Genomic DNA, 13863 nt, shown 5'->3' with positions numbered 1-13863 from the left:
TTTTTTTTTTTTTCAGAAGTAATTTTAAAAGTTCTGGTATTATCGCTCTAATCCATGCAGTTCAGTTCTCCTTCGGGTTGATGCCTTAGCAATGCCCACAGGCAATGGGCTCGAGAGTTTGAAGATGTAGTTGTGGGCTGAGTATGGCAGTAAATCCACACCCTTTGGGAGGACCCTCCAGCCCTGACAGTGGTCCAGGCAGTTTGCAGAAAGAGCTGAAGTCCTGAAAAGACAGTCAGAGGCAAAATTCAACATGGTCTTGTTTCAGGAAAGATAGAAGAAAGAAGTCTTAATATGTCATGCTGAATTTTTGATGGTTGATATTAACATACTGCTTCAGGAACCTGAAAAATAAGCTGTGTTACCATCCTTTTTTCTCAGCGCAGCCAGTTCTGCTATAATGTGACATACACATTCCTAAAAATCTCCATGCCATGCAAAATCACACGACAGAAACCACAGGGCTTTCTGGGGAACATGAATTAGGGGCACAATACACAAAACTTCATCACTGACACATATGACAAAAAGAGGAACCTAGTAAAAACAGGAGCCCAGTTGTATACATTAAGTGGCTAAGAAATACGTAAATACCACAATAAATATGTCACTTCCTGCAAAGAACTTGAAGTTTGCTTGTGGAAGTGGGTGTCAGAAGGGCTGCGAATCATGCGTTGCTGTGAAAGGCATAAGGAAGGTTATCTATCTGAAATTGTAGGGGAAGTTGAGACAGCAGGCATAGATGGGCATGGCACCCTGGCATATGTGTGAACTGGTAGATGTTTGACTCATGTGTATTTTGTATTTTCCTACATGACTGGGTGCAATTTTCTGCACTTATCTAGTATTTCTCCTGGAGGAAACGTGCATAAATAGACATAAAATTTGCACTATGCTCAAATTCCTCCCTAACATGAGTGGCATTGGAACAAATTTGCGTTTTCTTTTTCCTTTCCTTTTCTTTTCTTTTTCCTTTTTTTTTCTTTTTTTTTTTGAGACAAAGTCTCATTCTATTGCCCAGGCTAGAGTGCAGTGGCGCAGTCTTGGCCTAGTGCAACCTCCGTTTCCCAGGTTCAAGCGATTCTCATGCCTCAGCCCCCCCAAGTAACTGGGGTTGCAGATGTGCACCACCATGCCTGGCTAATTTTTTTTTTTGTCTTTTTTTAAGTAGAGTTGGGGTTTCACCATGTTGGCCTAGCCTCATGTGATCCATCCACCTCGGCCTCCTAAAGTGTTGGGATTACAGGCATGAGCCGCCACTCCTGGCCTTCTTTATTGTTTTATTATTTTCTTATATAGAGGCGAGGTCTCACTCTATTGCCCGGGTTGGTCTCAAATTCCTGGGCCTAAGTGATCCTCCTGCCTCAGCCTCCTGTGGAGCTGGGACTGCAGGCGTGTGCCCCCCTGCCCAACTAATTTTTGTATTTTTTGTAGGGCTTTGCCATGTTGCCCAGGCTGGTCTTGAAATCCTGGGCTCAAGCAATCCTCCTGCCTTGGCCTCCCAAAGTGCTAGGATTACAGTCGTGAGCCACAGTGCTTGAGGCAAATTTGCATTTTCCAACCAAGCGTCATAATAGAGTTGACTGTATTTTATTTGATGTCTAAAGCATCTCAGTTTGTGATCTCACTGCTCAACAGTAGCCATTTTTGACTCAAGCATTTTGCAAATAAGGAGATGGCCAGTGGGGAATTGGTGGAAAATAGAAGCAGTAAGAGGCATGCTGGGTAGTCCCATCTCTCCCTTCCAAGAACTGTAGATGTGTAGCTCAGCTGGTGTCCCTTATAGACAGGGAGTTCGAACATGAGTTCTATCTTTGAAGGGCTGGCTGGACTTTGTCATCGTCTAAATTGGGCATTTTATTGGTGATAGCTGAACTCAGAAGGAGTAAAATACTGAGCTGAGGATTTTTTTTTCTTTTTTCTTTCTTTCTTTTTTTTTTTCTTTGAGACAAGGTCTCACTCTGTTGCCCAGGCTGGAGTGCAGTGGTGTGATCACAGCTCACTGCAGCTTTGAACTCCCAGGTTCAGGCAGCCCTCCTGCCTCAGCCTCCCGAGTAGCTGAGACTATAGGTGTGCATAATCATACCTGGCTAATTTTTGTACTTTTTATAAAGGTGGGGTTTCGCCATGTTGCCCAGACTGGTCTCAAACTCCTGGGCTTAAGTGATCTGCCTGCCTTGGCCTCCCAAAGTGCTGGGATTACAGGTGTGAGCCACTGTACCTAGCCTAGCGTTTGTTTCTTATGTGACAATAGTACCAGAGATACATAGACATGGATGAAATTAAAAAATGTGATGTTAAGTGAAAAAGCAAGTTTTACAAGGATAAAGTAGGATTGATAGAATGTCTATAAATAGCTAAAATGAAAAAACGTACGTTCTAAAACTATAGAGAAAGGGGGGAAATGGTAGGAAGTGGTGAGGGGAAGGAGGAAGGTTCCACTGGGGAGGCAAACACGAGGTAGCCACTCTTGTTTCTTAAACTTGGTAGTGGGCACATGGGTACTCATTTTATTAATATTCTTTTAACTCTGTATAAGTGTGTGATGGATTCATTTCTCTGTTTCCTAAATAGTTCATAAAAATCTTTTAAAGAACTTTCAGGAACCAAATGGAGGTATGACTCAGCAGTAGCAAAGTCTTCCCTGTTACTGTAGTAGAGCTGGAAATTCTTAACCTAAGGATGGAGTATTTTTCCCAGTTCTCGAGGAGAGGGGCAGAGTAAAAAAGTAAATGTAAATAAATAATTCGTGGGTAAAAAGAATCTCCTGCCAGTCAACACCCAACTAAATATGGAAACTGACTTCAGTTGAGACATGAAGCTGTTCTTCGTTCATTCTAGCAAAGATACTGACTGAGCTATTTGGAAAATATGTTTATCATTGTCTGAGGTGATCTGCTATAAGCTGCTATATGGCATGCTGTGTAAGAATGAACTTTGAATGTGATGCACTTATGTACATTTTAAAAATTGCTTATCCTCTCTAGCATAGCATTTGCTTCCAAAACATTTTGGTTACTTAGAGTGAAAAATTCTTTTGGAAACATTTTTTAAAATGCAAATTTAGGCCAGGCACGGGGGCTCATGCCTGTAATCCCAGCTACTTGGGAGGCTGAGGTGGGAGGATTGCTTGGGGCCAGGAGTTTGAGGCTGCAGTAAACTATGATTGCACCACTGCACTCCAGCCTGGACAACAGAACAATACCTTGTTTCTAAAAAAGAAAAAAAGAAGCAAATTTACAGAAGGGCTTTTATTTTCCTATGTAATAAATGCTCTCCATAGAAGTTCTATAAAGCACATTTAAATGTGAATACTTGCCTGTAATTCCAGCACTTTGAGAGGCCAAGGTGGGAAGATTGCTTGAGCCCAGGAGTTCAAGACCAGCCTGGGCAATGCAGTGAGACCTCATCTCTACAAAAGTAAAAATAAGCAGCGGGGTGCGGTGGCTCACACCTGTAATCCCAGCACTTTGGGAGGCTGAGGTGGGAGGATCACTTGAGGCCAGAAGTTTGAGACCAGCCTGGCCAACATGGCAAAACCCCTTCTCTACTAAAAGTACAAAAATTAGCCGGCGTGGTGGCACGTGCCTGTAATCCCAGCTACTCGGGAGGTTGAGGCATGAGAATTGCTTGAACCTGGGAGGTGGAGGTTGCAGTGAGCTGAGATCACACCACTGCACTCCAGTCTGGGTGACAGAGCAAGACTCTGTCTCAAAAAAAAAAAAAAAAAAAAAACCAGTTTGGTGGTGCACACCTGTAGTCCCAGCTACTCTGGGGACTGAGGTGAGATGATTACTTGAGCCCAGGAAATTGAGACTACAGTGAGCTGTGATTGTGCCACTGTACTCCAGCCTGGGTGATAGAGCCAGACCCTGCCTCAAAAAAAAAAAAAGTGAATACTCAGCTTTTGTCGCACGTGGAACTTGAGAGAGAACTGGGTAAGCGTGTCCTCTTACTTCCTTTTGTCAGTAGAACCACTGTCATGTCAACTATATGAGAAACCATACCCTCTCAGAACTTACTCTGTGTTGATGTTTCAGTTTATTAAAAGACATAAAACAAACACTCTTACAAATATTTATTTATCAGAAAGGGTTCTGGTTTTCAGGTTAACACTGAAGGTTAACCAAATCACAAATCTGCTGCAGTACATCTCATTAAAGCCCTGCTTGCTTCAGTCTGTATGAATTCAATTTAAAGCAAGTGATTGGATTTTGCCATCAACTGGGAATGAATTTATCTTCTTTAGTCCCTAATTTGATCATCAGAATTTTATAAAATCATTTTAGAGAATTACAAAATACCTATTACATTGTTCAATTCACCACATGTCATGGCTGGCAAAGGCTCAGGTAATTTAGATGCTTGTAATTTTCTAAATGGTATTACGCTTTTAAACTATACCCTGGGGTCCAAATCCACATTAACTAACTGACAAAAAATTATAGATAATTTTATTTGAGGCAACACAAAAGGGCAGGATTGTGGCAGGCGTAATAAAACATCCCTTAAATAAAGGGATCTGAGATCCCAGAGCACGGGCTCAATTAAGCTAACTACCACTAGTTAAGGACGGGTGTAACCACCACTAGTTTGTCTGCCACGAGTTCAAGGCTAGTTCAGGAAACACCATCTGACTGTATAGCTAGAAGACCTCACACATGTTCTGTAGGAAGGAGCTCGCTGAGTCCTTCGGGGCACATACACACTCTTGGATGAGCTCACTTCATGACCCGCCCCAAATCGCCCAAGGTGACATGATGCTCGGTAGAAGGACTTGGTGAAAGAACAAAGAGTGTTTCAGGGCTGTCCCTTAAATACTATATTGAGAAATGAGGAATGTCTGTGGCGCTCTTTTCAGGAATCAAGCCGTGCTCTCCACCTGGGCTGCATTTTAGAGTCACCTACGGAGGCTGTAAAAATCCTCATACCCTGGATGCACCTCAGACCAATTATATCAAATCTCTGGGGTGAGAGCCAGTCTGCAGTGTTTTCTAATTCCCCAGGTGACTCTGATGAGTGCCAAGGTTGAGAATGACTGTAGTAGCTATTTGAGAAATTGATTACTTGGCAGAGCAATGTCCACAAGGAGGTGTTTTGAAGTTACATAAATAACAGTGACAAGAGATAACCTTGTCCCATTATGTATTACATAATGGGGAAACCAGAAATTGACCGCAGATTTCATTGACTGATTCACTTGGTGTCTAATTAATCTGTGATTACAGGTTTGTAAGTTGCTAACTCAGCAGTAAACATTCACTCCATTTCAGCCAATTGGGGGAGTGGTTGGAGGTAGAAAAATTGTTTGATCATTGATGATGCTTCTATATCTAAGAGAATACTATTTTGGCCGGTGAGAGGCCCTTGGTGTATGAAGTTAATCACTGAGATAGGCACCCAGTTGAATTCTAAAAGCATTAGGCAAAGAAAGACTCAAGTGAACCTTTAGGAAGAAAGCCATTATTTGGTATTTACAAAATGCAGCAGGTCTGGAAATGGAGCAAGATAACACTCCCTATAGTCGAAGTCCTTTACAATAAAAGAGGGTAGGATTTGATAGAAGAGAAGGGGTCATGATGGATTCAAACATCTTTACATCCCCCAAACATGTGTTATTGGAATGTTGAGCGTCTTCTTCTTTTTCTACCATTGTATTAAGAATGTTTTCAAACACACAGAAAAGTTGAAAGAATTGGACAGTAAAAATTCATTAATTCATCACCTCCAGCAGGGGTTGGCAAACTTTTCCTATTAAAGAAAGAGAGTCAATATATTAGGCCTTGGAGGCCAAGGGGCAAGATGGAGCAACTATTCTCACCAGAAGGCTAGTAGTCTTTTTTTTTTTTTTTTTAACATACTACTTTTAAAAATGTTAAAACTATACTTAGCTCATGGATCATACAAAAATAGATAGTGGGCCAGATTTGGACCACAGGCTATAGTTTGTCAACCCCTGACCTAAAGTTCAACTGTCATTTTGCCCTTGTAGGGGCAAACACCTTTTTACGGGTTTGTGGCTGGGCCTGTGAATTAAATTGACATGTAAGACAGATCAACAGGAGAAAAGCATACACGTTTGTTTAATGAATTTTACATGACATAGGAACCTTCATAAGGAGTGAAGAACCAAATATGAAGTTAGGGTTGAATACTCATGTGCTGAATTGGATGAGTAGTAATCTATGAAAGTGTGACAAGGCAGAGGAGCCTGGGCTAGGGGAGTTAGCTGGGTGAAGTGGCCAGGAGGATGAGGGTTAGTCTAACAAGGTTGGTTCATGCAGATTTCCCTCAGCCTCAATTTCCTGTCTTTGATGATAAGAATGATGCTTCCTTCTAGTATAGGGAGGGCATCTTTCACGTGGGAATTTCATCTCCTGTGTTTAAGAAACAGAATGGGCCAGGCGCGATGGCTCACGCCTGTAATCCCAGCACTTTGGGAGGCCGAGGCAGGTGGATCACGAGGTCAGGAGATCAAGACCGTCCTGGCTAACACGGTGAAACCCCGTCTCTACTAAAAGTACAAAAAATTAGCTGGGCGTGATCGTGGGCGCCTGTAGTCCCAGCTACTTAGGCGACTGAGACAGGAGAATGGCGTGAACCCAGGAGGCGGAGCTTGCAGTAAGCTGAGATCGCACCACTGCACTCCAGCCTGGGTGACAGTGCAAGACTCTGTCTCAAAAAAAGAAAAAGAAACAGAATGGTCAGGTGATCTTCTTGCTCCTGCTGTTTTTCAAGTGCCTTTAACCCAAAATAGTCAGTTTGCCAGAATGGCATATTTAGGGGTAGCATATTCCTTTTTTTTTTTTTTTTTTTGAGACAGGAACTTGCTCTGTCACCCAGGCTAGAGTGTAGTGGCACGATCACAGCTCTCTGCAGCCTTGACCTTCCGGGCTCAAGTGATTCTCCTACCTCAGCCTCCCAAGTAGCTAGGACTACAGGTGCATGCCATCATGCCAAGCTAATTTTATTTATTTTTTGCAGAGATGGGGTCTCTCTATGTTGCCCAGGCTGGTCTTGAACTCCTGGGCTCAAGCGATCCTCCCACCTCGGCCTCCCAAAGTGCTGGGATTACAGGTGTGAGCCACTGTGCCCGGCCTGCGCTTAACTACTGCACTCTCCTTGCCTTGTCACATAGTCAGCCAGCTCTGCATCTCTTAATCTAGGATATTTTTCAGAATCAGAAGTTAACAGTTAATATCAATAGGTATATGTCTCTTCTCAACATAACAGAAGGTAATGTGAACAGGATAAAATGCCATAAATCAAGCGAGACCTTGTTAATGATTTATTCAGTCCTCTTTAGGATCTTTTGGTACTCTAGGAATCCTTAAGATTTACCATGCATTGAGTTTTTAATATTTCAGTTAATATAAAATTATAGTTAAATCAAAAATGAAAGTAGCCTCTGTTCCATGCTATTGAGTGAATCTAAACTTTGAACATGTCTCTCAGAGGAAGTATAGCTCTTTTCCTAGCCATGGATTGAAGCAGTTCATTCCCTCTTGTTCTCCATCTTCTGTTTCAGATAAAGACCATTTTAAGCGGCTTTATCATCAGGGGCTACTTGGGGAAGTGGACCCTGCTAATCAAGACAGTCACGCTGGTGCTGGTAGTGTCCTCTGGTCTGAGCCTTGGGAAGGAAGGGCCGCTAGTGCACGTGGCTTGTTGCTGTGGCAACTTCTTCAGCAGCCTTTTCTCCAAGTACAGCAAGAATGAGGGCAAGAGGCGGGAGGTGAGCCGCTCAGCTTTCATCTGCAGCGAAACTTTCTTCTCAAAGCCCCCTCCTGCTGTCTGACCTGCAGGTTTGCACGTTTGTTTTCATGGAAGGCCTTGAAGCTTATGTAGAACTATTTGTTTTGTAGGTGCTTTCAGCTGCAGCGGCTGCTGGAGTCTCTGTTGCCTTTGGTGCACCAATTGGAGGCGTGCTTTTCAGTCTAGAAGAGGTGAGAAATGGGCAGCTGAGAGAATTCGTGATTTTGAGCAGCAAGGCCCTTTGAGGGTTAGAATCAAAGAAATATTGGATAAGATTCCTGCAGTTAATTAAGGAGCCACAATTTCCACTGTTTGTTTTTTTTTGTTTGTGTTTATTTTCTCTTTTTTTGAGACTGAGTCTTGCTGTGTCGTCCAGGCTAGAGTGCAATGGTACGATATCGGCTCACTATAACCTCCACTTCCCGGGTTTAAGCAATTCTCCTGTCCCAGCCTCCTGAGTAACTGGGACTACAGGTGCACGCCACCACGCCTGGCTAATTTTCATGTTTTTAGTAGAGACGGGGTTTTGCCATATTGGTCAGGCTGGTCTTGAACTCCTGACCTCAGGTGATCCACCCGCCTCAGCCTCCCAAAGTATTGGGATTACAGGCGTGACCCACCATACCCAGACACCACCATTAAATTCCTGTTTGCAAGTATTGTTTTAAAAATTGCCAACGTGATTTTTTTTTTTTTTTAAACTTATAATATTCTTGGCCGGGCGCGGTGGCTCAAGCCTGTAATCCCAGCACTTTGGGAGGCCGAGACGGGCGGATCACGAGGTCAGGAGATCGAGACCATCCTGGCTAACACGGTGAAACCCCGTCTCTACTAAAAAATACAAAAAACTAGCCGGGCGTGGTGGCGGGCGCCTGTAGTCCCAGCTACTCGGGAGGCTGAGGCAGGAGAATGGCGTGAACCCGGGAGGCGGAGTTTGCAGTGAGCCGAGATCCGGCCACTGCACTCCAGCCTGGGCGACAGAGCAAGATTCTGTCTCAAAAAAAAAAAAAAAAAAAAAAAGACTTATAATATTCTCTGTCTCATAACCAACTTAATTAAGCATTTTTGATTTTGGTAACCCAAATGGGTTATTCCAGGGGTTGGCGAACATTTCTGTAAAAGGCCAGGTAGTAAATGTTTTTGGTTTTGTGGGCCATCCAGTTTCTGTTGTAGCTGTTCAGCTCTGCTGTCATACCGTGAAAGCAGCTGTGAACAATACGTCCACAAATGGGCATGTCTGTATTTCCATAGATATTTCTTTATGGACACTGAAATTTGAATTTTATGGTTTTCATGTGTCACAAAATATTGTTCTTCTTTTGAATATTTCAAATCAAAAGAATTTTTTCCCCTTTTTCAATCAATTAAAAATGTAAAAACCATTCTTAACTCATGTGCCATGTAAATGCATTCACTGGGCTGCATGTGACTTGCAGCCCAGAGTTTTCCAAACCCTGATCTACTCTGTTGTCTGTAGAATCCATTCCAGAGGTTTATTTGCTTCTAGGGGAGTCTCTGTGCCATGAACAGAATTATGATTAAATACTTTTCTCTTAAAAATATAGCTCAAACCCACCTTGATTAGTGTCCATTCCACTTCTAGACATAGTTAGATTCCTCTGGGGATCTTTGCTGATGCGTTTTGGTCATATTAAGTCCAGGCTGATGGAATGAGTGTGTTCACTCTTGGACTTAGAGTGTGACTTTCATGCCAATCAGAGGGCCTGGCTCTGAGCAGCTCTTTCTCCGGCCAGTCTCTAATTTTCTACTTTTTCATCTCAGGTCAGTTACTACTTTCCCCTGAAGACCTTGTGGAGGTCATTTTTCGCAGCCCTGGTGGCAGCCTTTACACTGCGATCCATCAATCCCTTTGGGAATAGCCGTCTTGTTCTCTTTTATGTGGAATATCACACGCCCTGGTACATGGCTGAACTCTTCCCCTTCATCCTTCTTGGGGTCTTTGGGGGCTTGTGGGGAACGCTCTTCATCCGCTGCAACATCGCCTGGTGCAGGAGGCGCAAGACCACCAGGCTGGGGAAGTACCCGGTGCTGGAGGTCATTGTGGTGACCGCCATCACTGCCATCATTGCCTACCCCAATCCCTACACACGCCAGAGCACCAGCGAGCTCATTTCTGAGCTGTTCAATGACTGTGGAGCCCTTGAGTCTTCCCAGCTCTGTGACTACATCAACGACCCCAACATGACTCGGCCTGTGGATGACATTCCAGACCGGCCTGCTGGTGTTGGTGTTTACACGGCCATGTGGCAGCTGGCCCTGGCACTGATCTTCAAAATCGTCGTTACCATATTTACCTTTGGCATGAAGGTAAGTGAAAGGGAAGGAAGATGGGGTGGGGACCCATGTCCTTCTGGGGACAGCACCCTACTCTCTAAAATAAAATTGTGGTGGGAAAAAAGGGGAACTGGCCTTTCTTGAATGTTCTCATGTGCCAGGCACTTGACATTCCTTTAATCAATAGGAAACAACTTTTAATAAACAAGCTTATGAAATAGAGATTGTAATCCCATTTTACAACTGAGGAAACTAAGGCTCTGAGATCTTAAGAGGCTTGATCAGACCCACAGTTTATGGGAGACAGAGCTAGGCATCAAACCCACTTCACACATTCCCAGAACAGGTGGTGGTGACCACAGGTTTCCTGCCACTGGCCAAGTGATGCCAGGTGGTGGAAAAAGCCCAGGTCTGGCTCAGTTTGGCTCAGTAAACATGCATTGAGTATCAGCTGTATCTTAGGCGTCGTGCTAAGTCTGAGGGATACAGAACTCAAACAAAGCTGCCCTTGCAGAGCACACAGCTCTGGGAGAAAGAGATGCAGACCCGGAGTTCTGACACTATGGTGAGCACCACACTGGTATGACAGGAGCACAGAGTGAGCGTGTCCCCCGTCTCGGTAGGGCTGGGCATGACAGGGGCTCTTTGCACACATTGTCTTTGAAGGGCAGAGCTGTGGATGACAGCACATGCTTTCTTTTCCTCCTCCCTCCCTTCCTCCCTTCCTCCCTCTTTTCCTCCCTCCCTTCTTCCTCCCTTCCCTTCCCTTTTCCCTTCCCTTCCCTTTTCCCTTTTCCCTTCCCTTCCCTTCCCTTTTCCCTTGTTGCAATCAACACCTGTATTTAGCTTTAGAACATTTTCATCCCCCAAGCGGAAATTTCATGTCCATTAGCAGTCACTCCCCATTTTTCCCTCCCCTAGACCCTGGCAACCACTAATCTGTTCTGTCTCTAGATTTGCCTATTTTGGACACTTCATATAAATGACATCATATAATCTGTGGCCTTTGGTGACTGGCTCTTTTCATTTAGCGCCATGTTTTCTGGGTTCATTCACATTGTAGCATGTGCCACTACTTCATTTTTATGGCTGAATAATATTCCATTCTATGAAGATCCCACATTTTGTTTATCCACTCATCCTTTGATGGACATTTGTGTTGTTTCCACCTTTTGACTATTATGAATAATGCTATCATTGCTTACTTAAAGAAACTTTTATTAGAGTATATCATCCATATAGAGAAGTGTACAGCTTGATGGAGTTTCATAAAACACACACACACTTGTGTAACCAGCACCCAGGATCAGAAGCAGAACATTTTCCGCCCCGCAGAGCCCCCTTTTGTGTTCCATTACTATTGCTTTCTGTGTGGTATTTCTATGAATTGTCTTTTTAATTTCATTTGCTTTTATTAAAAATATAAAATAGAGACCCAGTCTCCCTGTGTTTCCCAGGCTGGTCTCAAACCCCTGAGCTCCAGTGATCCTCCTGCTTTGGCCTCCCAGAGTGCTAGGATTATACACATGCACCATTGTGCCCTGCCTGAATTGTCTTTTGTTTTTGTGGAGACAAGGTCTCACGCTGTTGCCCAGGCTGGAGTGCAGTGGCACAGTCATGGGTCACTGCAGCCTCGACCTTCTGGGCTCGAGTGATCCTCCAGCTTCAGCCCATGGGGACTACAGACACGCGCCACCACCAGCTAATTTTTGTATTTTTTGTAGAGATGGCGTCTCGCCATGTTGGCCAGGCTGGTCTGGAACTCCTGGGCTCAAGCGATCTGCCTGCCTTGGCCTCCCAAAGTGTTAGAATTACAGGTGTTAGCCATCACACCTAGCCTGAATTGTCTTTTTTTTTTTTTTTTTTAAAATCTAATGGTCTGGCATGGTGGCTCATGCCTGTAATCCCAGCACTTTGGGAGGCCAAGGTGGGTGGATCACGTGAGGTCAGGAGTTCAAGACCAGCCTGGCCAACATAGTGAAACCCCGTTTCTTCTAAAAATACAAAAATTATCTGGGCATGGTGACACACGCCTGTGGTCCCAGCTACTCAGGAGGCTGAGGCACAAGAATCACTTGAACGCAGGAAGCAGAGGCTGCAGTGAGCCGAGATCATGCCACTGCACATGGGCCTGGGCGACAGAGTGATATTCCGTCTCAAATAAATAAATAAATAAATAAAGTCTAAGAAATTGTTTACTTCAGTGTGTTGTAGTGGTCAAATACAAACCTGAATTTGGGCCTTAAGAACAAGGATAGGTGGACCTTATTAAACAGCTGGCTGTCTCTGATCTGTTATCTCCTAGCAAAGGGATTTGTTTACATGTCTCAGGAAGATGCTGGTAACATTTTATGATGCTTGCTGAGAAAAGTCTCCTTTGATGTTACAGGGATATAAATGATGTAGAATAAGGGGAAGTTCAGAAAGGAACAATTTCCTAAGGACTGTTCTAACTCTAGAAATCATACCCAGGGATCCAAACTTCACTTGAATTAAGTTAAAGTTCTGCTTCCATCCTCAGATGGGTGACCACCTGGGGCTGGCATCATTGCAGCTGCTGCCTAGGGTCAGCGGTCACGTGTCATTTCAGTGAACACAGGGAGTCAGGCATGTTCTATAGCACATGTGTGGTCATTAGGTAAACTAAAATGTATCTTCATCCAGCAGGGTAGAGAACACACTGGTCCCAAGATGTTTTAGTTTACATTCTATTTCTTTGCTGTCCCTATCCTGGCTTGAAAATATTCAGAATACTTACTGGAAAATGCACTTCATTAGGAAGAGGGAACTGCCTCCCTCGTCTCTCTCTGACAGGTATTCAGCCACCACCTACTAGAGAGGGCAGGGAGCCATTGAAATGCTTTCTGGAAGATCCGGGGTGGCTGCAATGATGGATTCAGCTTCTTTATTTTACCTGGGAGCAGTCACAGGCCCTTCTTTTCCGTTTTCATGCTGTGGCTTGACATTTAATTTTAAAAGCCATTCTGAATGACATGGCAAGGGGAGAGAGAAAGTGGTGTCTCAAGTGACAGATGCTCACTTTGAATTTTATTTGCAGTGGGGCTGATTCTTTAATCCACAGCAGGCGAACCCAGCCAGCTTTTGAAGGAGAGGGAATCAAAGTATAAAATTGCATTCTCTCTAAGTTGCAGTAGATATGACTGACTAAGCAGGTCAAATCATTTGTCCCACCTTTCCCCAGCTGACCTATTTTGCAGAGTTGCACCTCCTCTGAAGACTGAAGCTAAGTGCAAGCCTGTCTTCGAGGGGGAATGTGTTTCCTGGGGGTTGTGAAGTGGGGATTCGGTCTTTTCCCCTCATGTTGCTTTTCTCTGTGTCTCCTCAAGATCCCGTCGGGCCTCTTCATCCCCAGCATGGCTGTGGGCGCGATAGCAGGCAGGATGGTGGGAATTGGCGTGGAGCAGCTGGCCTACCATCACCATGACTGGATCATCTTCAGGAACTGGTGCAGACCTGGTGCAGACTGTGTCACGCCAGGGCTTTACGCAATGGTGGGAGCTGCGGCCTGCCTTGGTACGACCACAGGTGGGGCAGGGAGGGGGACCGGGGAACCAACCTGGCTTAGAGGACTGCCAAGAAGGAAGACATGGACTTGAACATCTTCTTTACTGGGGATAGGCTGGGTTGTGTGGCTATAACAAGTAAACCCCTGCCAGGCGCGGTGGCTCAAGCCTGTAATCCCAGCACTTTGGGAGGCCAAGACGGGCGGATCACGAGGTCAGCAGATCGAGACCATCCTGGCTAACATGGTGAAACCCCGTCTCTACTAAAAAATACAAAAAACTAGCCGGG

At 44.5% G+C, this 13863-nt stretch overlaps 1 protein-coding gene across 2 annotated transcripts in view; it reads left to right on the top strand.

The window, feature by feature from the left end:
• Window positions 1–13863, top strand: part of CLCN4 (chloride channel, voltage-sensitive 4) — an 80729-nt gene that overhangs the window by 41549 nt on the left and 25317 nt on the right. For both annotated transcript variants that reach the window (XM_011950900.1, XM_011950901.1), the window contains 4 exons: window positions 7529–7735; window positions 7866–7946; window positions 9538–10083; window positions 13398–13584. In XM_011950900.1, coding sequence (XP_011806290.1) covers window positions 7529–7735; window positions 7866–7946; window positions 9538–10083; window positions 13398–13584 — 1021 coding nt within the window. The remainder of the gene's footprint in view (window positions 1–7528; window positions 7736–7865; window positions 7947–9537; window positions 10084–13397; window positions 13585–13863) is intronic.

Source organism: Colobus angolensis, unplaced genomic scaffold, assembly GCF_000951035.1.
Source record: "Colobus angolensis palliatus isolate OR3802 unplaced genomic scaffold, Cang.pa_1.0 Scaffold310, whole genome shotgun sequence".
NCBI classification, from domain to species: domain Eukaryota; kingdom Metazoa; phylum Chordata; class Mammalia; order Primates; family Cercopithecidae; genus Colobus; species Colobus angolensis.
This window is presented reverse-complemented; position numbering and strand designations above follow the sequence as displayed.